Source organism: Hemitrygon akajei, chromosome 11 (genome assembly GCF_048418815.1).
Source record: "Hemitrygon akajei chromosome 11, sHemAka1.3, whole genome shotgun sequence".
Classification (NCBI taxonomy): domain Eukaryota; kingdom Metazoa; phylum Chordata; class Chondrichthyes; order Myliobatiformes; family Dasyatidae; genus Hemitrygon; species Hemitrygon akajei.
In genome coordinates, this window is record NC_133134.1 from 40,242,213 (window position 1) to 40,268,430 (window position 26,218).

Genomic DNA, 26,218 nt, shown 5'->3' on the forward strand with positions numbered 1-26,218 from the left:
AACCGAACAGAGCAATTAAGGGGTTAGGTTCTAGGTGCTGATTCAGAATACCCGATAATGTAGTGAAGACATCTTTCCAGAATTTCTCCAAGCTAGGACAGAACCAGTACATGTGGATGAGAGAGGCCACGCCCCTCTTGCATTTATCACAGAGCGAGCTAATGCTTTTAATTTTAACTGTTCTTTCCATTGTCAAGCATGTCTCACTTTTCCTTGACTAAAACCCGTATTATTTTTATCACACCTTACCTGACTGCCCTGTATGTCTTTTTATTCTCTACCATTTGGAGTACATGCAAAGCTCTTTGTGAATTCACAACAATGTTGATTGCCTGATGGACCACTTCATTTCTTTTTGTGGGCTACAGTAACTGAGCTGCATTGAATTAGGTTCAAAATTGTAAATGTTCATAATCAAGTTTAAAAATAGTTCTTTGGCAGTTTACTTTTGCTTGCGAAATTAACATTTTCATGGATATTTTACTTATTCAAAGATGTTAACAAAAGGTGACAGGAGCAAAAAATAATGGAGTGTACTTTATTTTGATTAATGAATTGGAAGCACTTGAATGTTGCCCAAAGAAAATGTTTAGAGATTATAACCATTGTGAGACATGTGCAGAGGTTACTTTTCCCCATTTATCTCATAAACAATTTAACTTTTTATGACTTTTACTTCCAAAAGTATAAATTAACAAAGTGTTCTGTTAAGCCTGTGGTTTATTTGTTTTTTCTTTTTGTGTTTTGCATTTTGTGACTTGTTTTCACTGGCAGTTGTTGTATGTGTGTTATCTTATTGGTGTGTACGCATTTTAAAATTATCTTTTCACTATTTCAATGAGATATTTTTAGAGTTGCCCATGAAAGGGCTATGTATAAACTTTGTGGTTCTAAGATTGCCTGTCAAATGTGACATGTGTTTGGGTAAAGTGCCTATCGTAGTTGAATAATCAGCAATATATCTAAGCTATGCACATTTAAGATGTGTTTCATCATGAAGAGATGAATTTCCTTTTTCACATTGCATCATGTGTTGCAAATTTGAAGCAAAGTTGTAGAGATTATTGTTTTTGTCATTTTATTGGACAGGCATGGAATGAAATTGGTCTTGAAAGACCCTCATCATTTGATGTGGTCACACTGTCAATATTCTGCCACTCTTTAACACTGTCATACTGGATATATTGAGCATAAGAGAAATCTGTTGGCTTAACCAACATTCATGTGATAGCAGCACACTATTTTCAGTGGATGAAATAAGATTACAGAGTGAATTGATAGCGAGGCAGGTGGGAAAAGGCTTCTTCCCACACCTAGAACATTTAATGTTTATTTTGTCCTTGTTTCTCTACACTTCTGATGTCTGCACCCTTAGTTATCAAATCAAAAAGTTAGCAAATGCAGAACTCAGTAGGTCAGGCAGCACTAATGAATGGAGAAATAGTTAGCAATGTTTCAGATCTGAAACACTTCGAAATGGAAAAGAGAAAACAAATAGTTTTGTGTTGTAAAGAAGGAGAGGGAAAACCTAGTGGTTGTAGTTGAAAACACAGGACCCATGTCAGCAGATCCATGTACTTAAAAATTAATGCAAAGGAGAGCCTTTTTTTTTGCATGATACTTTGAAAGGCTGCGTTATTGTTTTGCTTGTCTATTCAAGCCACTTAATGCTCCATTCAGTGCTGTGACCTAGAATACAACAGTCTTCTCCCCATCCCTTCCCCCACACACCTTTCAGAAAGAGCCATTTGGCGTTCCATTAGGGAATCCCTTAATTATGACATAAATCTTGTCACAACCAATCAACTAATATTCCTCCTTTTGCGATATGAAATTAGGATCCAGTCTACCAACTGCAAATCAAAGGTAAGTTTTTTTTTTTGCTGAGCAGTATTTCAAATACTTGGTAAATGCTGTCTTTATACTTGAAAATCTCATCTAACAAGGTATCATTAGTAGCTTTTTTTAAATGAGTAAAAGTCTGTTTCAGTTCTTATATTGAGTCTTTAATTGCCAAGTGCCTTGTGTCTGTCCTGATGGCATATTGTTTTTAGACATTACTGGTCATTAAAAATTTTTCCCTGTTGACAGAATGCTAATTTTGTTTGCTGTTGTTAGAGGGAGTTAATGGTATCAATCAGGTATAGAACTAATCTTAAATTATGTACAAAAACGTGTGAAACGTGTGCAATGATGTGATGTGTGTGCTTGATTGTTTCCTTGCTTATTTGTGTCACTTAATAGTGTTTCTATATCATTCACTCCACTTAGTCCAGACATTAAGAACATCAAGAACAGCACAAAGTTAGGAAGGGAGGAACTTCTGCAGATAGATAGATAGGTAGATACTTTATTCATCCCCATGGGGAAATTCAACATTTTTTCCAATGTCCCATACACTTATTGTAGCAAAACTAATTACATACAATACTTAACTCAGTAAAAATATGATATGCATCTAAAATCACCCTCTCAAAAAGCATTAATAATAGCTTTTAAAAAGTTCTTAAGTAGTTTACTTAAATACATTGAGTCCTAACCCCGGCACTTTAACATATCTTACTCCTGGCGGTTGAATTGTAAAGCCGAATGGCATTGGGGAGTATTGATCTCTTCATCCTGTCTGAGGAGCATTGCATCGATAGCAACCTGTCGCTGAAACTGCTTCTCTGTCTCTGGATGGTGCTATGTAGAGGATGTTCAGGGTTTTCCATAATTGACCATAGCCTACTCAGCGCCCTTCGCTCTGCTACCGATGTTATACTCTCCAGTACTTTGCCCACGACAGAGCCCGCCTTCCTTACCAGCTTATTAAGACGTGAGGCGTCCCTCCTCTTAATGCTGCCTCCCCAACACGCCACCACAAAGAAGAGGGCGCTCTCCACAACTGACCTATAGAACATCTTCAGCATCTCACTACAAACATTGAATGACGCCAACCTTCTAAGGAAGTACAGTCGACTCTGTGCCGTCCTGCACAAGGCATCTGTGTTGGCAGTCCAGTCTACCTGTGCTTAGGCTTAAAACAAAGTAAACTTGTTTTACATTGCACTCTAAGCAACCCAGTCTCGAGTGAATATTATATTCACACTTGCACAGTCATAACTACCATACCAATTATACTGTTTTTGCTTCCCATGCAATGTAGGATTTGAATGTCAATTAGTGATGTTAAATCTTGATGTGAAAAGTTTTCTTTTAATTTTGCTGCTTAAAGGTAATAAATATATCCCACACTTGATTCAAATGCAACCTCCATAGAAGTCTGATCGTTTAATCAGGTACACTAGGAAATAATTGAACTTTGCTTTTTATCCAACAATCTAGGCAGTATCTTACAATTTGATCTTTAATATGCGGTCTTGGTGCAAGAGGCATTTGTCCAGTTATGCTCTTGTATGCTTCCCTGATCCACATTTTACTACCAGTTTGACAAAACTGATAAACAGAATCAGAAGCAGGTTTATTGTCACCCGCATGTAACATGAAATTTATTAACTTAGCAGCAGCAGTTCAATGCAATACATAATCTAGCAGAGAAAAAATAAATAAATAAAAATAAGTAAATCAATTATGTATATTGAATAAATTTTTTTAAATGTGCAAAAACAGAAATACTGTATATTTTTTTTTAAAAGGTGAGGTAGTGTTCAAAGATTCAATGACCATTTAGGAATCCGATGGCAGAGGAAAAGAAGCTGTTCCTGAATCACTGAGTGTGTGTCTTCAGGCTTCTGTGCCTCCTACCTGATGGTAACAGTGAGAAAAGGGCATGCCCTGGGTGCTGGAGGTCCTTAATAATGGATGCCGCCTTACTGAGATGGCCTGGGTACTTTATAGTCTAGTACCCAAGATGGAGCTAACTCGATTTACAACCTTCTGCAGCTTCTTTCGGTCCTGTGCAGTAGCCCCTCCATACCAGACAGTGATGCAGCCTGTCGGAACACACTCCACTGTACAACTATTGAAGGTTTTGAGTGTATTTGTTGACATGCCAAATCTCTTCAAACTCCTAATGAAGTATAGCTGCTGTCTTGCCTTCTTTATAACTACATTGATATGTTGGGACCAGGTTAGATCCTCAGAGATCTTGACACCCAGGAATTTGAAACTGCTCACTCTCTCCACTTCTGATCCCTCTGAGGATTGGTATGTGTTCCTTCATCTTACCCCTCTTAAAGTCCACAATCAGCTCTTTTGTCTTACTGATGTTGAATGCCAGGTTGTTGCTGTGGCACCACTTCACGAGTTGGCATATCTTGCTCCTGTACGCCCTCTTGTCACCACCTGAGATTCTATCAACAATAGTTGTATCATCAGCAACTTTATAGATGGTAGTTGAGCTATGCCTAACCACACAGTCATGTGTATAGAGAGAGTAGAACAGTGGGCTAAGCACACACCCCTGAGGTGCGCCAGTCTTGATAGTCAGTGAGGAGGAGATATTATCACCAATCCGCACAGATCGTGGTCTTCCAGTTAGGAGGTGGAGGATCCAATTGCAGAGGCCCAGGTTCTGCAACTTCTCAATCAGGATTGTGGGAATGATGGTATTAAATGCTAAGCTATAGTCGATGAACAGCATCGTGATGTAGGTGTTTGTGTTGTCCAGGTGGTCTAAAGCTGTGTGGAGAGCCATTGAGATTGCGTCTGCTGTTGACCTATTGTGTCGATAGGCAAATTGCAATGGGTCCAGGTCCTTGCTGAGGCAGGAGTTCAGTCTAGTCATGACCAACCTCTCAAAGTATTTCATCACTGTAGATGTGAGTGCCACTGGGTGATAGTCATTTAAGGCAGCTCACATTATTCTTCTTAGGCACTGGTATAATTGTTGCCTTTTTGAAGAAAGTGGGAACTTCCGCCCAGTTGAAAATGTCCTTAAGTTCTCCCGCTTGTTGGTTGGCACAGGTTTTCAGAACCTTACCAGGTACTCTATCGGGACCTTACGCCTTGCGAGGGTTCACTTTCTTTAAAGACAGTCCAACATCAGCCTCTGAGATAGAGATCACAGGATCATCAGGTGCAGCAGGGATCTTCACAGCTGTAGTTGTGTTCTCCCTTTCAAAGCGTGCATAGAAGATGCTAAGTTCATCTGATAGTGAAGCATTGCTGCCATTCATGCTATTGGGTTTCACTTTGTAGGAAGTACAGAGTTGCCGGTGCATCTGATGTCACCTCCACCCGCATTCAAAATTGTTTCTTCACCCTTGAAATAGCCCTCTGCAAATCATACTTTGTTTTCTAGTACAGGCCTGGGTTGCCAGACTTGAATGCCACAGATCTAGCCTTCAGCAGATGGCGTTGCCTCCTGGTTCATCTACAGTTTTTGGTTTGGGAATGTACAGTAAGTCTTCGTGGGCACACATTCATCCACACAAGTTTTAATGAAGTCGGTAACAACTGCAGCATACTCATCCAGGTTTGATGCTGAATCCTTGAATAGACTTCAGTCCACCGATTCAGAGCAGTCCCGTAGGCGCTCCTCTGCGCCACTTGTCCATACGTTCTTGGTCCTCACTGCTGGTGCTGCAGTCTTCAGTCTCTGCCTATACTCGGGGAGTAGATGTGGAGCCAGGTGATCAGACTTCCCGAAGTGAGGGTGTGGAATAACACAGCAGGCATTCTTGATGGTGTTGTAGCAATGGTCCAGTGTGTTGTTTCCTCTGGTATTGCAAGTGGTCTGTTGATGGTAGTTGCTTAGTGAAACAGTTCTGGTTCACCTGATTTCTTTTAGTTGTATAGCTTGGCTCAGTATAGCTTTCCTCATTCAGAACCTGTGCACATAATCGGGGTTAGCAAAACATGGCTGAGTGTTTGGGCCCTGTCCATATTTCAGTGATTAAATGGACATTAGAAATTGTGTATCTCTGTTCAAATGTCATTGTTCCAGTTATTTTTTTTTTGCTATCTGATTGCTGTAGCTGTTTAGAAACATAGAAAACCTACAGCGCAATAAAGGTCCTTCGGCCCACAAAGCTGTGCTAAACATGTCCTTACCTTAGAAATTACCGAGTTTTACCCATAGTCCTCTACTTTTCTAAGCTCCATGTACCTATCCAGGAGGCTCTTAAAAGACCCTATCATATCTGCCTCTACCACAGTCGCTGGCAGGTCTATTCCACGCACTCACCACTCTTTTTTTTAAAAAAAATCAACTTCTTACCCCTGACATCTCCTCTGTACCTACTTCCAAGCACCTTAAAACTGTGCCCTCTCGTGCTAGCCATTTCAGGCTTGAGAAAAAGCCTCTGACTATCCACATAATAAGTGCCTCTCATCTTATGCACCTCTATCAGGTCACCTCTCATTCTCTGTCGCTCCAAGGAGAAAAGGCTGAGTTCACTCACCCTATTCTCATAAGGCATACCCCCTAATCCAGGCAACATCTTTGAAAATCTCCTCTGCATCCTTTCTGTGGTTTTCACATTCTTCCTGTAGTGAGGCGACCAAAACTGAGCACAGTACTCCAAATGACCAGGGTCCTATATAACTGCAACATTATACCTCTCGGCTCCTAAACTCAATCCCATGGTTAACGAAGACCAATGCACCATATGCCTTTTTACCACAGGGTCATCCTGCATGGCAGCTTTGAGTGTCCTATGGACTCGGACCCCAAGATCCCTCTGATCCTCCACACTACCAAGAGTCTTGCCATTAATGCTATATTCTGCCATCATTTTTGATCTACCAAAATGAATCACCTCACACTTATCTGGGTTGAACTCCATCTGCCACTTCTCAGCCCAGTTTTGCATCCTATCAATGTCCCACTGTAACCTCTGACAGTCCTCCACACTATCCACAACACCCCCAACCTTTCTGTCATCAGCAAATTTACTAACCCATCCCTCCACTTCCTCATCCAGGTCATTTATAAAATTCACGAAGGGTAGCGGTCCCAGAACAGATCCCTGAGGCACACCACTGGTCACTGGCCTCCATGCAGAATATGACCCATCTGTAACCACTGTTTGCCTTCTGTGGGCAAGCCAATTCTGGATCCACAAAGCATTGTTCCCTTGGATCCCATGCCTCCTTACTTTCTTAATAAGCCTTGCATGGGGTACCTTGTCAAATACCTTGCTGAAATCCATATACACTACATCTACTGCTCTACCTCTATCAATGTGTTTTGTCACATTCTTAGAATTCAATCAGGCTCGTAAGACACAACCTGCCTTTGACAAAGCCATACTGACTATTCCTAATCATATTATGCCTCTCCAAATTTTCATGAATCCTGCCTCTCAGAATCTTTTCCATCAACTTACCAACCACTTAAGAGTGACTGGTCTATAATTTCCTGGTCTATCTCTACTGCCTTTCTTGAATAAGGGAACAACATCTGCAACCCTCCAATCCTCTGGAACCTCTCCTGTCCCCATTGATGATGCAAAGATCATTGCCAGAGGCTCAGCAATGACCTCCTTCGCCTCTATAGTAGCCTGGAGTACATCTCGTCCGGTCCTGGTGACCTATCCAACTTCAAGTTTCAAGTTTGAATATTACTGTAACAGAATGAGCACATTTCTTTCAAGGCTTCAAACCTAAGATATTACTTCTGGCAAGTCTTGAATTTGAGGGGAAAAGGTGTAGCAGTTTTTCTGGTCCCCAGTATTCCACAGTACTTCACAGGCAGCAAAGTACTTTTGAAGTAGAGTTGCCATTGTTGGAAATTCAGCAGCTAATTTGCACACAGTAAGCTCCTACAAATAAATATGAAAATAGACTGATTTTAGTCAGGTTGCTAGAGGGCCAGGATTCCTTGGCTGTCTGTCAAAGAATCATGAAATATTTTACATCCACTAGAGACTGGGTAAATACAAGACTTATTTATTATACAACTGTTGGTAAGCTAAGAACAGAACTATTTTGATTTGGGGTTGTTCATACATGCAAATGTTATTTGATGGCTAAGTATTACTGCATTCAGTAAGTGTTAGCAGTGAACAATATTTGTTTCTGGTTTAATAATAATTAATACATCCTGGTCTAGTTTCAGAACAGCCTCTTAATTACACTGAGCATAGTTCTTAGATAATTCATTTGAATGTTGAGATTCAGGATGTTAGCTTTGTTATTTTGTTTAGTAACAGAAACTTGCATGTGCTATAATATGTAACTAGAAAAACAACTTTCTTTATTTACTCCTTTGACATAAAAACATTATCAAGTCATTTGTTTAAAATGGTATCAATCCAAAAGAGACATTTGAGATGGTGCATAAAACATTGGTTAAAGTGGTGAATTTTTAATAAGGATCCTAAAGATGGTATAGATTATACAAATCTTGTGCAATTACTAGATATGTTTTGGTTTGTTAACTCTGCTGGCAAAGTAAATATTAGTTTACAATTTAGAAGGTTCTTGGCAAATTGTACAATGTCTCTGGAACATTAAAATTTAGGATAATGATGCAATCTAAAATCATTAAGTATGAATTGATTAACTCATACAAAATGCTGGAGGAACTCAGCAGGTCAGGCAGCATCTACGGAAATTGATAAACAGTCGATGTTTTGAACTAAAACTATTCAGGCTGGAAAAGAAGAGGCAAGATGCTAGAATAGAAAGGTTGGGGGTGGGTGAGGAGGATTAGCTAGAAGGTGTTAGGTGAGGGCAGGTAAAGTTAAAAGTTGGAAGCTGATAAGTGGAAAAGATGAAGGCTGGAGAAGAAAGAATCTGATACAAGAGGAGAGTGGACTGTTGGAGAAAGAGAAGGAAGAGGGGCATTAGGGGTAGGTGATGGGCAGGTTGAGGAGAAGATGTAAGCTGCCAGAGTGGGGAATGGAAGTGGGGGAGAGAAAAAAATACTGGAAGGAGAAATCAATGTTCGTGCCATCAAGTTCGGGGATACTTGGACGGTATACAAGGTGTTGCTCCTCCACCCTGAGAGTGTTGGCAAAAGAGGAAGCAGTGAATGGACATGTCGGAATGGAGATGTTAATTAAAATGGTTGGCCACCAGGAAATTCCACCTTCAGCAGGTGGAACAGAGGTGCTCAACAAAGCAGTCCCCAAATTTACGTCGGGTCTCACCAATGTAGAGGAGGCTGCGTTGGGAAAACCAAATACAATAGATGACCCTAACAGATTCAAAGATGAAATGTCTCACCTTTAAGGACTGTTTGAGGCCCTGTAAGAAGATGAGGAGGTGAATAGACAGGTGTAGTATTTCTGTTGCCTGGCGGTAGATTAGTGGGGAGTGATGAACAGGCAAGTGAATTGCAAAGGGACTGATCCCTGCAGAAAGTGGGGAGTGAGGGGTGGGGGGGATATAAGATGTGGTTGGATTGAGTTGAAGGTGGGTGAAATTGTGGAAGATGAGGTGTTGAATACAGATGCTCATGGGGTGGTAGATAAGGATAAGAGGAACTCTATCCCTGTTAAGGTAGCAGGAAGATGGGGTGAACGCAGATGTTCAGGAAATGGAGGAGATGCGGGTGAAGACAGTATCAATGGTGGAGGACAGCAAAACTCTATTCTTTGGAAAAAGAGGACATCTCTGATGTCCTGGAAAGGAAAGCCTCATCCTGAGAACAGATGTGGCAGAGATTAAGAAACTGAGAAAAGGGAATAGTATATTTACATTTTACAGTAGACAGGGTGAGAAGATGGTTGTGGGAATCATTAGGTTGATAAAAAGATATCGGTAGGCAGTTTGTCTCCAGAAGTGGAGAAAGAGTGATTGAGAAAAGGAAGAGAGGTGTCAGAAATGGACCAAGTGAATGTAAGGGCATGGTGGAAGTTGGAGGCAAAGTTGATGAAATTGACGAGCTCAGCATGGAGGTAGTCATCAATGAATTGATGATCATTTTTGAGATTTGTTTCATTCTGTTTGAAAATGATTAAATTATCATTATTTTGATTTTTACAGATAAGAAATTTCTCTTCATCCCCTGTAGATTTCTTGTATGTAGTCTTTTCCAATGTATATTTTTTCCATCTCAAAGGTGGAGGTTTTTTTTAACAGTGAATTGCTTAATAGGTTGCTATTGACCTGCTTTGCTTGATCTTCTAAACTGATAACTAAGGGAGAATTCAGTATAGTTATTGCTGCAATTGTTACTTGCTGTCAGTATGGAAACAATCTCGTCTTTTCTGGAAGATTACTTTTCAATCCAGTTTTCCAGAGCATCATCATATTCCAGTCCTCTAATTTGTGTGTTCTTGAATATTTGTTTTGATGTATGATTTCACATTTGATCAGCACTAGGTATCATTTTGCTGATTTAAATGGTGTCAAATAGCAAGATCACTGCAAGAGTTGTTACACAATAATTAAGAACTTAAACATCTGAAAAGAAGAGTTGCTTGCCCTTAAAGATTTGTGCCCATTAAACAGATGATACTAAGGAGCTTTAATGTAATCTGAGTACATTGCCATTTCATGTAAATGTTGCATGCTTTTTGGAGTGATAGACATCAGTCTTTTAAACTATGTGAATCCAAATGTGACAATATGACTTTGACATGGCCAAGCAAGCTATACATAATGCAAAAGAATTCCCTGAAATCATTCTGAACATGTTCCACAGTGGTTCAGTGAGCTTTTTTGCACTATGTGCTATGATACCGAAACAGGAGACAAGAAAACAAAGTTTAATGTTGTTGAATTAGCTAATTTTAACTGCTGCAGCAGCTGAGTACAGCAGGAAACTGCAGGCATGCTTGAATAACGGGAAAAATCATCTAGGGTTCCCTTCCAAATTGCTGTTCGAGTTCCTGTGGAAAACGCCATTGTGTGGCCATTATATGGTAACAGATGTGAGCTGGGTAATGAACCTGTTTGTGCTTAACTACCGGTATCTTAACTGTGTAGGCTGGCAGCACTCAACACCCACAGAATAGCACAATAATTGCTGCCTTGCAAATAGGTAGTGAACAGAATTGAATTACGGTGAAGAAAAGCAAACACAAAGTTTGGTAATGTGGGATTGAGATTCTATTTGTATTCATTTATTAGACTTGAAGAATGTGGAAATGCAACAAGGAGCTCTACAGAAGCATTACAATTTCAACGAAAATTCTTGAGAACCTATTTCTGTAGGCATGCATTAAGTATTTAGCTTATACTTGCGGAAAAGTGGATTGTAGTCACCTTATCTTAGCCAGTCTTTGGGTCATAGGCCTGTTTACATTGGAGACAAAAAAAAACTGTAAAAGCAAACAAATGGCCATCCTGATATTTAAATAAATCATTAAAATAAAGTAGTTACAGTATTTAAGAAATAGGCTACTCTTTCAGTTCATTAGTATTGTATAAAACAAATGATTAAGGTAGGGCAGTCATCTACCTTCCCTCAGGATATAAACTTTCAATCTACTGCCAGAGAATTGCTTCTCCGTACCCCGCCCCATCTCCTGTCCTGGGAGCACCTCAAGTTATTCTAATAATTTGTAGGTGGCACAATAGCATAGTGGGCAGAACAGTAGCATAGTGCTTAGCACAGTCATTTTGCATTGCCAGCGATGACTGATTCCTGCTACTGTCTGCAAGGAATTTGTACGTTCTCTCTGTGACTGTGTGGGTGTCACAAATATAGCAACGCCCGTGGGTTGCCCCAACCACTATCTTTAGTACTGTGCTGGTCACTGGTGCAAAACAATGTATTTCACTGTATGCTTTGATTTGCATGTGATTAATCTTGATCTTAGAATAAAGAGGATGAGTTAAAGGTGAAAAATGTCTAAATTCAACCTCTTTCATCTCAATTTTTATCTTATTTTAGAAATATATTTCCACCAATATTTTTATGTAACTGTTTTGGAGCTGACAATGGTCTTTATTGTTTAACTGAAGTAGAATGATCTTCCACCACTAGGGTTTGCTCAGTCACTACTTTGAAGCAGTATTACTGTTACTGTGCCTTCTCCTAGCAGGTGTAGTTTTGTATGTGGCTTTCACAAGACATTCTCCGCATTCTTTTCTGTTCCTTTTTTTAAATAAACTTTACTGAATCAGTCTTCAAACAGTATATTCAGAATTTAAGAAGTGAAGAGCTGAATTTCAGGATAGGCAAATAAAAACAAATAGCTAGTGTGTTGTTAAGGTTTCTGTCTTGAGGTGTGATCCAAAAATTGAAAATTTTCAAAATGGATTCCCTAATCTTTAATAAAAGAATGTATTCCAAACTTTTGTTTACAAATTTTTTTAAAATATCAGTTTCAACATAGTTGTTATCATAATTTAATTAACAATTGTTGGTTGTCAATCACTATTCACCTTCAGTCAAAACCAAGTAATAAATAAGTTTCATGACCTTGCCCTCAATATCTCTTTGTGCAGTTAGATCCTCAATTTCCTTACTTGAAGAACCCAGTCAGTTCAGATTGGCAACAATGTCTTATCCACAATCTCCATAAGCACGGATGCACCACAAGGCTGTGTGCTTAGCCCCCCACTCTACTTGCTTTACGTTTATGACTTTTTGGCTAAGCACAGCTCCAATGCTATATTCAAGTTTGCTGACGACACCCCTATTGTAGACCAAGTCAAAGATGGTGACGAATCAGCATATAGTAGGAGGGAGTTTGAAAATCTGGCTGAGTGGTGCCGTAACAACATCTTACTCAATGTCAGCAAGACCAAGGAGTTGATTGTTGACTTCAAAAGGAGGAAACTGGGGGCCCACGAGCCCCCAGTTGTTGTTGGGGGATCAGATCTGGAGAGGGTCAGAGCTATCATTTCAGAGGACTTGTCATAGGCCCAGCATATAAGTGCAATTATGAAGAAAGCATAGCAGCACCTCTATTTCCTTAGGAGTTTGTGGAGATTCCACATAACATCCGTAAATTTGACTAACTTCCATAGGTGTGTAGTGGAGAGTGAATTGACTGGCTGCATCACAGCCTGTTATGGAAGTAACAATGCGCTTGAACAAAAAATCCTGCAAAAAGTAGTAGATATGGCCCAGTCCATCATGGGTAAAGTCCTCCCCACCATTGAGCACATCCACATGGAGCATTGGCACAGGAAAGCAGCATCCACCATCGGGGACCCTCACCACCCAGATCATGCTTTCTTCGTGCTGCTGCCATCAATAAGAAGTGCAGGAGCCTCAGAACTCACACCACCGAGTTTAGGAGAAGTATTACCCCTAAACCATCGGACTCTTGAACCAGAGGGAACAATTTCACTTGACCTGTCATTGAATTGTTGCCACAACCTATGGACTCACTTTCAAGGACTCCTGTTTCTGATGTTTGTTGCTTTTTCTTGCTATTATTATTTCTTTTTCTCTCTTTGTATTTGCACAGTGATTGTCTGTCCTGCTGGTGCAATCTTTCATTCATTTTATTATAAATTTTCGATTTATTGAATATGCCCACAAGTAAATGAAATCAGGGTTGTATATGGTGACATATGTGTACTTCAACAATTTACTTTGAACAACTATTCGCGAGTCCTCTTGTCTTTTACTTAGCCACCAACATTGTTGCACTCTTCATCTCTTATTTACGGCATGTGCTTCAGGTTTGATAAGCCTTTTATTATGGATTTTTATCCAAAGTCTTCTGGAAGGCCACATACACCATATTGACTGCATTGCAGCCATCAACGCTATCCATTAGCCATTAAAAAATTGATTAAACATAATTAGCCCTTAACAGACTTGTGCTGACTGTGCTTAACTATTTTCTTCCAGATGACTATTAATCTTTCCTTAGATCAGTGTTTGCAAACAATTAAAATACAGTTGGCATATTTGTCCTTAGTCCCTCTCTGAACGTGGGTAATGCTGTCAAAAATATAATCAGAAAGTTCTGAAAGCATTCAACAGGTCAAGGAGTTTATTTATAAAGAGGAACATATTAATGTTTTGGATCAAAGACTTAATCAGAACTAGAAAGGTGCAACACCTACAACACACAAACACAAAATGCTGGAAGAACGAGCAGACCAGGCAGCATCTATGGAAAAGAGTACAATCGACATTTTGGCAACTGTACTGTTTTCCATAGATGCTGCCTGGGCTGCTGAGTTCCTTCAGCATTTTGTGTATGTTGCTTGGATTTCCAGCAGCTGCAGATTTTGTTGTTAGTGGTAAGAAAGTGCAAACAAGTCTTGAGTTGCAAGGAAGATTGAATGAGGTGTGATAGGACAGAGGGAATATCTATAATAGGATGAAGGCAGGGTTGGCAGAGAAATTGTTTGTGGAGATCATCTATTCATTGGGTTAATGGGTGTCATTAGAAAGTGGAACATAAGTAGGAATGAAGAGATTTCTAAATGCAGGCTGTCTCTTAACTCAGAAACCCTGGCCAGGGCTCTCCCCCTTGATAGCCCCCTGACTTCAGTGTGTAAGAGAAGGCGTTTGTGCTCTGCATCCATTTCCTCACAAAGCTGCTCAAGCAGATGTGAGTTGAAGGCTTTTGCTTTGATGTGATTGATAACGTCAACAACGTCACTCAATACGCTGTTAAGATCAGGTGACATTTTTTGGCTAGCCAGTATTTCCGTGTGTATGACACTGTGTGTGGACTGGCGTTCAGGAGCAACCTCTTTGACTCGGGTAGTGAAACCAGACAGCCGTCCAGTCATAGCTGCAGCCCCGTCTGTGCTTATTCCAACACAGAATGACCAGTCCATTTTGCCTGACATGTAGTCATTCAAAGACTTGAATAGTTCTGCCCCAGTTGTGTTAGTTGGCAGTGGCAGTGCACACAACATATCCTCGTGCACATCATCTTGAAATATATATCGCACATAAACCAGCAGTATTGCCTTGTTGTCGACATCGGTAGACTTGTCGACTTGGATAGCATACCATGGTGACTTGTTAAGCCGTTCCAACAGCTGTACCTGGATGTCCTCCGCTATGTCGTTGATTCTGCTTGAAACTGTGGTAGCTGAAAGAGAAACCTGTGCCATCTTATTAGCTGCAGCTTCTCCCAACAGTTCATGGCACATGTGCTTGGCAGCAGGCAGAATCAATTCTTCACCAACAGTGAGAGGCTTCTTAGCCTTAGCAATACGGCTGGCCACTAAGTATGACGCTTTCAGAGCAGCAGCATTTGTGGAGGTGGTGGCTCTCAGCACTTACTTCTGTCCCGCTTGCTCATGTTTCTTCCGCTCAAAAAACTCAACAGGTTTGTCTTTGAGTGCAGGGTGCTTGGACTCAAGGTGCCGAAGCAGTTTTGAGGGTTTCATTGCCTCATTAGACAGCTTGCCTCCACATATCGCGCACAGGGGGCTTGGAGCGTGCAAGTCACCGGTCGCATTAAAGCCATATTTTTTGTACAACTCCTCGTATTTTCTGTTGAAGGAAAAAAAATTTTTGCGGTCTCGGCCTCAGCTGTCTCCGCGTTATCATCATCGTTAGGCCTTTTATGTCCCCTACCACCTCTTCCAAAGAAACTCTCAAGCAGCGTTTGTTTCTTACTCATCGAGTAGTTGTAGGTTAATGACCGACTAATGACCTCGTGAACGTTCAAGTTCAACAGTGGGCGTGACAGGGAATGAGGAAAGGTGCAGCTGACTCATATCGTTTCATATCGCCAAATCATATCGTTTCCTCACGGCCCCGGTAGCACATGCTTTGCAGCCCGGTGGTTGGGGACCACTGGTCTAACCCCATCATCTCTGGTGAACCTCTGTGCCACCTCCAAAGCTAGTATATCCTTCCTCAAGTAAGGAAATCAGAACTACACGCAGTACTCCAGGTGCAGCTTCACCAGTACCCTATACAGTTGCAGCATAGCCTCTCCGCTCTTAAATTCAATCCCTCTAGCAACGAAGGCCAACATCCCATTTGCTTTCCTTTATAGCCTGCTGCACCTGCAAACCAACCTTTTGTGATTCATGCACAAGCATTCCCAAGTCCTTCTGCACAGCAGCTTGCCACAGTCTTTTACTATTTAAATAATAATTTGATCTTCCATTTTTTATTCTAAAGTGGATGACCTCGCATTTACCAACATTGTATTCCATCTGCCAGACCCTTGCCCACTCACTTAACCTATCTATATCTCTCTGCAGACTCTCTGTATCTCCTACACAATTTACTTTTCCACTTAATTTAGTATCATCAACAAACTTGGATACACTACATTCAGTCCCCTCCTCCAGATTGTTAATGTATATCGTGAGCAGTTGCAAGTCCAGCACCGACCCCTGCAACACACCACTCACCACTGATTGCCAACCAGAGTAACACCCATGTATCCCAACTCTTCGCTTTCTATTAGTTAACCAATCTTTTAACCATGCTAATACATGAACACCAACTCTGTGCATCCTTATGGACAAGTCTTTTATGTGGCACCTTATCGAACACCTTCTAGAAATCCAAGTAAGTAACTTGCATCTGTTCCCCTCTGTCCACTGTGCTTGTTATATCTTCAAAGAACTGTTTGTCAAAAAGGACCTGCCTTTGCTGAATCCATTCTTCATTTGCCTGTTGGATCTATTTCTTTCCAAATGCCTCGCTATTTCTTCTTTAATGATAGCTTCAAGCATTTTCCCCAGCTACAGATGTTAAACAAATTGGTCTGTATTTACCTGCCATTTGCCTATATTCTTTGAACAGTGGCGTGACATTTGCCATCTTCCAATCCATAGGACCAGAGCCCAGAGAATTTTGGTAAATTATCACCTAAGTTTCTACTGTAATGTCTGTCATTTCTTTCAGTACCTTGGTATTCACTCCATCAGGACCAGGGCACTTTTCTATCTTCAAGCCCACAAGTTTGCTCAGCACTACCTCTTTAGTGATAGCTATTGTATAGAGGTCCTCACCTTCCGTCGTATCTATAACATCTCTTTGGCTGGTTAGGTGTGCCCTCCACTGTGAAGACTTGCACAAATTAATCATTCAAAGCCTCTGCCTTTTCCTCATTACCCAATATCAATTCCCCCTTTTCATGCTCCAAGGGACCTAACATTCACTTTAGCCACCCTTTTTCACTTCATATAATTATAAAAACTTTTGTTATCCGTTTTTATATTTTGTCCTAGTTTATTTTCATCACCTATCATCTCTTTCTGTATTACTTGCTTTGTGTTTCTTTTTCCACTTTTTAAAGTCTTACCAGTTTTCCAGTTTCTCACTATTCTTGGTGACTTTGTACACACCATCTTTTAGTTTGGTGCCTTCTTTTATTTCCTTAGTTGTCCAAGGCTGTCTCTCTCCGCCCTTACTGTCCTTGCTTTTAACTGGAATATACTTTTGTTGAGCACCGTGTGAAAAATCTCTTTGAAAGTCTTCTACTGTTCTTCAACCGTCCATCTTGCCTGTGTTCCCAAGCTACACTAGTACTGGTATTTGCTACACTGGAGCAAATAGTTTTCACCACATTGCGTCCAGATATAATCGTCTGGTCTAACACCAGTAGAGAAGTGGTGAACTCACAGTCCCCTGGGAAGACAACATCAATGAAGCCCATGAGCACAAGTTAACCAAGTATGCAGAATCAAGATCAGAGTGCAGAGACAGAGGGTGGAAGGTCTCATTCTATCCATTTGAAGTAGGGTGCCGTGGCTTTATTGCGTTCACTTTCCAGAAGTGGCTGCATGACCTTGGCTTTACTAGAAGAGAGATCAAGTCAACTAGCAGGGCTGTAGCAGAGGCAGGGTCATCATGGGTGTGGACTAAGTACGTCTAGAGGAGCAGATAGTTGGACAATGTATCCATCTTTTGTAAACTCTTCAGTAGCTGCGTAGATGCCTGAAGAGTAGACTATCTGTTGGATGGACGCGCCCAACAACTCTGATAGAGACAGATGCCAAGTTGTTAAGCTCATCAGTGGGAGGTGGTGCTTTAGCACAGCTGGCCCACCACCTTGAGGGAGTCTTGATCATAAGCGGGCCGAAGCTCCTGAAGACAGGTGGCAGATCAACTGATGGTCCCACTGATGATAGCACAGGACAGTTAACATCTTAGTCCACGTGTATTTTCAATTCTGTGTTCCCAAGCTACACTAGCCAAAACCTCCCTCATCCCAATGTAGTCTCCATTGTGTGGTCATTATACACTTGTTTTCGAAAGAACTGGCTGGATGGTGGCATAGTGGCATCAGTGCTGGACTTCAGAGCGAAGGTTCCCGAGTTCAAATCCAGCTGTCTCCTTTGCACGCTTTCCATCTGTGCTGGGTTAAACGTTGAGTTAGCAACTCGGCCTCATAAAAATAAAGAAAGCCTGCTTAAAAAAAAAATGCCGTCAACGACGGTATCCCGATGACTCCACTCAGAGTTAAGGGCTTTCTTCTTCTTTCAAGCGAACTATTGCATCCTCCGTTTGTATGAGAAACTCATTCATACTGTAATCACTTTTTCCAAGAGGATTCATGACTACAAGATCACTTATTTTACCTGTCTCATTGCACGGGACCAGATTTAAGATAGCACGTTCCCTTGTTGGAACGTGGAAGCAATTGGACCTCTATCCAACTATTGATCAACTCCAATTTTACTTAAAATCCCTAGGTCTTCAGGCCTCTCATGCATGATCTTAGCCCTTGACTTGAATTCCTGGTATGAATAAGGATCAAGTAAAATAGAACATTATAAAATTAGAGTTATTGTTCTTATCATACAGATGCTTCTAATTTCCTTCTAAATGAATACATTGCCAGCCAAAAAAGACTTTTTTTTTAAATTTAGGTTTCTTTGGGAATAATTAAAGTTAAAACATTTCATTTCAGGTTTCTGGTATTATCATATGTCTGTCAAATTTGGAGTTTGTATTTGATTCACTTTGTGGACAGTTTTGCTTTTTCCATCTAGTTTGGAAGAGTAGTATCAAAAGTGGATGATGTGCTGATGACAGCACTATTGTAGGCTGAACCAACGATGGTAAGGAATCAGTAGGGAGTTTGAAGATCTGGCTGAGTGATGTCGTAACAACAACCTCAATGTTAGCAAGATGGAGCTGCTTATTAACTTCAGGAGGAGGAAACCAGAGGTCTATGAATCAGTCCTCATTAGAGAATCGGAGGTGGAGGGGGTCAGCAATTTTAATTATTAAATCCTGATTATGTCCTTGGTTCCACCCATGGCCAGCCATCCAGTTAGCTGCACCTTATTGACAAGAAGTTTGCTAGCCGTAAAACAATAAATCCATGAGAACAGATAATGTCCCCACTAGTGGAGGAAAAATTTCAGGCCAATATTTACAACCCTATCCCTATCTCTGGAAGGAGGAAGACATGCCAGGGACTTCACAGATGCTGTAATTGTGACTTGTCTTCAACAAAGAAGACAAATCTGATGGTGGTGGCTACAGAAAAGTCTCCTGCTGTCTCCAATGTTGAAAGTTGATGCCAGCATCCTCCTGAGCTGCCTCCTCCCAATTGCTTATAAGCAACTCCCAAAATTGCAATATGTATTTCGGGTATCTAGAGGGACCACACATTAATTACATAAGAATGCATCAAATGCTATGGATCTTTTTAATAAAAACCTTTGTCTTTGGAAAACCATTGCGGAGTATCCTTCATTAATCTCAGTATAATGTTTAATCACCAGCATATGTCGTGACATTTGTTGTTTTATGGCAACAGTACATTGCAATATAGTCGGCCCTCCTTATCTGCGAGGGATTGGTTCCGGGACCCCTCGTGGATACCAAAATGCGCAGGTGCTCCAGTCCCTTATTCAACCTGTCTCAATGCGTTGGACCTTAGCACCCAGCGGAACCCCAGACCTTATTTAACCTGTCTCAGTGCGGTGGACATTAGGACCCGGTGGCAGAGATCTGCATCCGCAGTGTTTCTGTTCACGAAAATAATCACTATCATGATTGAAAATAAAGTGGAAATAATAGTTATCGGAAAGAGGGAAAATGCCATCGGTCATGGAAAAGCGTTAGGCTACGTTGGTCAACAATGGGAACAATTTTAAAGTATAAAGTGAGAAAGGCTCTGCCCCGATGAAAGCTACAATTATTATTAAGCAATGCAGTGGTTTAATTATTGGGTTTCGGGGTTTTGGGTTTTTGATCCTCCACATCAACCCAGCACGGTGGAGAGCGCACTCAGGAGCGGTCTGTCACTGGATCGAACTCAGGAACTTCTGTTCCCGAGCCCGGCACTGAAACATACGTTCTTAAGTGTTTCATATGCATAGAAAGGTAAAATATATACTATATACTAAGACAAACGTTTGACTATCTGATGCTAAATTATACTGGATGTACCTGTTCCGACTTACTTAGATAACTTACGAATTTTTTCGATCCCGATCCACAATAACCCACACACATCCTCCCGTATACTTTAAATTATCTCTAGATTACTTATAATACCTAGTACAATGTAAATGCTATGTAAAATAGTTTTTATACTGCATTGTTTAGGGAATAATGACAAGCAAAAAAAAGTTTGTACATGCTCGAACAAGTGCTGGAAGAGCACTTCCAGGTTTCCGTGATTCGCGGTTGGTTGAATTCGCACATGCAGAATTCACGGATAAGGAGGGCGGACTGTACATAGTAATAAAACTACAAATTAGAATAAGTAATATTTATATAAAAAAAAACAAATTTGTGCTACAAGAAAGGAGAAAAAATACCAAGAAACTGTTCATGGGTTCATTGTCCATTCAAAAATCTGATGGTGGAGGGGAAGAAATTTTGTTCACAGGAGATTTATCTCCTCTTAATCTATTTCATGGTAATATGATGCCATGTTATTAACTAACAGGCCCACTCAAACTCAGCATTACTGCAGACTGGTGTGGAGCAAGTTGTACTTTGGGTCAGAACACTACATCATTAATCATCCCTCTGCTTTCACAAATGCTGCTTGACACTGTGTTCTTCTAGCAGTTATTTACTTATTATTTTGCTCCAAATTTGAGCATCTGCAGTCTTTTATATCTCCAGTGGAAATCTGGCACTCTTCTTCCCAGAACCTGTCAAGGGCAGATCGATAAAGGATTCTAAGGCTGAGAATTTCTTTTAAGTCAAACCTCTTAAAAACAAGCCAGAAAGATGTTGCTTAACTGTAGGCCAACAATTATCTAACTATTCTATTTCTGTACTTGCCTTCATACATGCAGGCAAACCTTCGAACTCCCTCTTTTTTAACTTCTGCATGAAAAAGCTAAAATTCTGAAAATTCAACTCTTTAGAACTGAGATGTTCAGTTTTAATTATTATATCCTAAGCTCAACATTAGAGCTTGACTTCTGACTCACCAGCAAAATGACCATCAAATGAAATTAAATGTTGTAATCAGTAGACCATGAATTAGCTTCACTGATGAGCTCGGTAATAAGAACCTTTGCTAAACCTTCAGAAGCAGCAAATTCATACATTACAAGCCAGTACTGAAAATAATCTTGATGATGTTAGAATTTTGCTTAAGACGTGGGATTCAGTGTGTTTCTTGGACCACGGTATGGATCTTTAAAAGTTTTGCAATGACTAATTGAAAGTGAAGGTATTTGCATAACCTTTTACCGGACGTGATGAAAACAATATAAAGGGATACAAGCATTATACTGTTGTACAATTTATTTAAAATTGAATAATTTACCTCCAGTAGACATCATACAAGTGTGTCGACAAATTGTTATTTGTGTCTTTGCTCATAACATTGCTAATTAATTTCTGTTCTTTATAATGTGTATATATACTAGTTAACAAAATAAACTAGTTTCTTGAGATTCATACAACCCCAGGAAAAAGGAATGCTGACTTGTAGAATAGAGTATAATTGTGTAAGGTATACTGTAAGTTAACTTTCCTTGGTTGATAGTTTTTAATTTTGTCCTCTCCTCTTTTAAAGGAAAGTTGCAGAAAGTGTCAGGTGTTGTGGAAAGACCATGCTGGACTGTCGTGCGATCAAGTAGTTGAGAAAGATGAAATCAAGTTCAGGACATCATTGTAAGTAACTGACTGTGTGCCTGGGAAAATGAGGTATTTTATTATTAGAGTAGTTATTTTTGAAACAATAGAAATTAATCACTTTTGCTATGAAATGTAAATTTCTGTCATGAATATCCTGTAACATTTATTCAATTAGTTAGCATTCTCTGGAGGTAAGATTGCAAAGGGAGAAAAGATGCTGATGAGGAAGGAAAGAAAGAAGCATTCAACCAGAGGAAGACTTGCAGAGAAGAGAAAGGAATAAGAAAATTTACGCAAAAATGACATTAAGACAGATATACCAATGTGACAGCGCGACGCAGTTTGCAGCGGCCACTCTGGAGTTGATATCTATTATTTGTTAAGCGGGGTGCCGTGCACAATCCTAATCTGATGAAAAACAGACGTGGGAGCACGGAGGAACATCTGGAAATCTCCAGGAAGGCCTTCTTCGTTGCTGCTGCTGTTTTGAGGTCCAGGTCTCTGCTGAGAAGAACAGGTCCCCAGTCCTCGGGGTCGCGTTGCCAGTAGCCGTAGGCGGGGTCATCATAGAGCGCTCAGCAGAGGGTGGTGCGCAGAGAGGCTGTGCCGGAGGGGATAGTCGGAGGCTCGGAGATTCAACAGACTCGGAGTCCACTGCGGTCGGGACGCTTTCACTGTGTGCTGTGTCTGTGAGGCTGAATCCGGCGGCGCCTTGGAAGTCCATAGCGGGGGTATTCCCTTCTGCTGCCTGCGTGGGATGACGAGTCTATCAGGACCCTGAGGACTTGTGGAAACTGTTTGGTGGTTTCTTTCAAACTTATAGTCTTTTAACATCTTTGGACTATTTTTTACTGTGCCCATGGTCTTTTTTATCAATTATGGTATTGTCTGCACTGTTGTAACTATATGTAACTATGTGGTTTTGTATAGGTCTTGTAGCTTTAGTTTTTGGTTTGTTGGGTGCTAGAGTTGGTCTCCTGACTAGGTTGTCTTGTTTTGTCTGGTGGGTTTAGAGCTCCTTTCTGGAGAACGCGCTAAGATGATAGCGTGATATTTATACGCAGCAGCCTCTCCGGACTCTGGATTTGGGGATTACCAAACGTTATGTGGATTTTCTGGTATGGTCTGTTTTGTCATGTGTTTTTGTGATATCATTCTGGAGGAACGTTGTCTCATTTTTTTAAAACTGCATTGCATTTGTGGTTTCTAAATGACAATAAACTGAAACTGAACTGAAGACTTTTGAGGGGAGGTGATAGGTGGATGGAGTTGAGGGTTGGGTACAGTTGAAATGAAAACCCAGTTCAGAATGTGTTTTCATAAATTCTTTGTTAGGTGTTTACAACTGGAGCGTTGACACAAAGTAGGTGGGAGGATATGTTGTCATATTTGAACTCTGCAACAGGAAATGCATTCACAAACAAAAGAAAATATGCAGATACTGGAAATCCAAGCAACACACAAAATACCGGAGGAACTCAGCAGGCCAGGTAACATTTGTGGAAAAGAATACAGTTGACATTTTGGGTTGAGACCCTTCAGCAGGACTGGAGAAAAAAGATGCATTGTTTAGCCTACTTGGTTTCATGAGGTCATGCCCTTGAATAGGAAGAATCAAAAGGCAGACTAACATCTGATTGGAGAGAGACTGCAAATGTATGGATTTAGATTGTATACATAAAATGCAAGTTATACATATACATTCAATAGCCACTTTATTAGGTTCACCTCTTTATTGCAAATATCTAATCAGTCAATGTGACAGCAACTCGGTGCGTAAAAGTATGCAAACATGATCAAGAGATTCAGTTTTTGTTCGGACCAAACATCAGAATGAAGAAGAAATGTGATCTAAGTGATTTCACTGTGGAATGATTGCTGTTGCTGGTGCCAGATGGGGTGGTTTGAGTATCTCACAAACTGCTGCTTTACTGGGATTTTTATGCACAAGTCTCTGGAGTTTACAAGGAATGGTATGAGAAACAAAAAAACATCCAGTGAGCAGCAGTTTTGTAGGTGAAAATGCTTTGTTAATGAGAGAGGTCAGAGGAGAATGGTTCAAGTTGACAGAAAGGTGATAGTAGCTCAAATAACCACACGTTGCAATAGTGGTATGAAGAAGAGCATCTCTGAACAAACAACATGTCAATCCTTGAAGTAGATGGGTGACAGCAACAGAGGACCGTGAACATACACTCAGTGGCCACTTCATTAAGTACAGAAGCTACCCAATGATATGGCCACTGAGTGTAGTTAAGAAGGCAAATTATATATTAGTCTTTATTGCTACATTGAGTTTAAAAATAAATGGGTACTGTTACATATATTTTTGTTATTGGTGACACACACAAAAATGCTGGAGGAATTCAGCAGGCCAAGCAGCATTTATGGAAAAGAGTATAATCAATGTTTTGGGCTGAGACCCTTCATCAGGACTGGAGAGAAAAAGATGAGGAGTCAGAGTTAGAAGATGGGGGAAGGGAGGAAGAAACACAAGGTGATAGGTGAAACCGGGAGAGGGGGAGGAGTGAAGTAAAAAGCCGGGAAGTTGATCGGTGAAAGAGATACAGGGCTGGAGAAGGGAGAATCTGATAGGAGAGGACAGAAGGCCATGGAAGAAAGAAAAGGGGGAGGAGCACCAGACGGAGGTGATGGGCAGGTAAGGAGATAAGGTGAGATGGGGAATGATGAAGGGTTGTGGGGGGGGAGGATCATCACCAGAAGTTCGAGAAAGATGTTAATGCCATCAGGTTGGAGGCTACCCAGAGGAAACATAAGGTGTTGCTCCTCCAACCTGAGTGTCGCCTCATCATGACAGTAGAAGAGGCCATGGACTGACATGTTGGAATGGGAAGTGGAAATAATATGGGTGGCCACTGGGAGATCCAGCTTTTTCTGGTGGATGGTGTGTAGGTGCTTGGCAAAGGGGTCTCCCCATCTATATCGGGTCTCATTGATATACAGGAGTCCACACTGGGAGCACCGAATACAGTAGGTGACCCCAGCAGACTCACAAGTGAAGTGTTGCCTCACCTGGAAGGACTGCTTAGGGCCCTGAATGAAAGTGAGGGAGGAAGTATAGGGGCAGGTGTAGCACTTATAAAGATTACAAAGGTAAGTGCCAGGAGGGATGAATGGACAAGGGAGTCACGTAGAGAGTGATCCCTGCAGAGAGCAGAAAGTGAGGGAGTGGGAAAGCTGCTTCATGGTGGTGGAAGTTATGGAGAATTATGTGCTGGAGGCAGAGGCTGGTGGGGTGGTAAGTGCGGTCAGGAGGAACCTTATCCCTGTTGGGGTGGCGAGAGGATGGGGTGAGGGCAGACATGCACAAAATGGAAGCGATGTGGTTGTGGGTAGTGTTGATGGTGGAGGAAGGGAACCCCCTTTCTTTGAAGAAGGAGGATGTCTCCTTCATTCTGAAATGAAAAGCCTCATCCTGAGAGCAGATGCAGTGGAGACGAAGGAGATGATGTTTTTACAAGTAAGAGTGGGAAAAGGTATAATCCAGGTAGTTGTGAGAGTCAGTGGATTTGTAATAAACATCAGTAGATAAGTTGTCTCCAGAGATAGAGACAAAAAGATTGAGAAAGGGGAGGGAGGTGTCAGAAATAGAACAGGTAAATTTGAGGGCAGGGTGGAAGTTGGAGGCAACGTTGATGAAGTTGCCAAGTTCAGCATGGGTGCAAGAAGCAGCACCAATCCAGTCGTCAATGTAGCGTATGAAAAGATGGGGAACAACACCAGTGTAGTCTTGGAACATAGACTGTTCCACGTAGCCGACTAAAGGGCATCAATTTCTCACTCTTCTGGTAATGCGTCCCCCCCCCCCCCAACCCCTTCACCATTCCCTTTTCCTTCTCTCACCTTATCTCCTTACCTGCCATTACTTCCCTCTGGTGCTCCTCCCTCTTTTCTTTCTTTCATGGCTTTCTGTCCACTCCTATCAGATTCCCCCTTCTCTAGCCCAGTATCTCTTCCATCAACTTCCCAGCTCTTTACTTCACCCCTCCCAGGTTTCATCTGTCACCTTGTGTTTCTTCCTCCCTTCTCCCCCACCTTCTAACTCTGTCTCCTCATCTTTTTTTCTCCAGTCCTGATGAAAGATCTCAGCCCAAAACATTGACTATACTCTTTTCCATGGATGTCGTCTGGCCTGCTGAGTTCCTGCAGCATTTTGTGTGTTGCTTGGATTTCTGCCTCTGCAAAATTTCTTTTGCTTGTGGTTAGTTATTGGTGAGGGCATTCATGGACACCAGCTATGGTTTTGGCTTCCTTATTTTAAAAAGTCTACATTAGCACTGAGATTCAGTAAGCTAATTCCTGGGGTTATAGAGTTGTCCTATTGTAAACAGATAGAAAATCTGATCTATTTTCTTTGGCATTCAAATGAGTGCGCGTGATCTCATTGAAACAAAAGAACCT

The 26,218-nt window shown here is 41.0% G+C and overlaps 1 protein-coding gene across 2 annotated transcripts in view; it reads left to right on the forward strand.

The window, feature by feature from the left end:
• Positions 1-26,218, forward strand: part of rnf216 (ring finger protein 216) — a 221,853-nt gene that overhangs the window by 138,498 nt on the left and 57,137 nt on the right. For both annotated transcript variants that reach the window (XM_073060674.1, XM_073060673.1), the window contains exon 14: positions 21,735-21,832. In XM_073060674.1, coding sequence (XP_072916775.1) covers positions 21,735-21,832 — 98 coding nt within the window. The remainder of the gene's footprint in view (positions 1-21,734; positions 21,833-26,218) is intronic.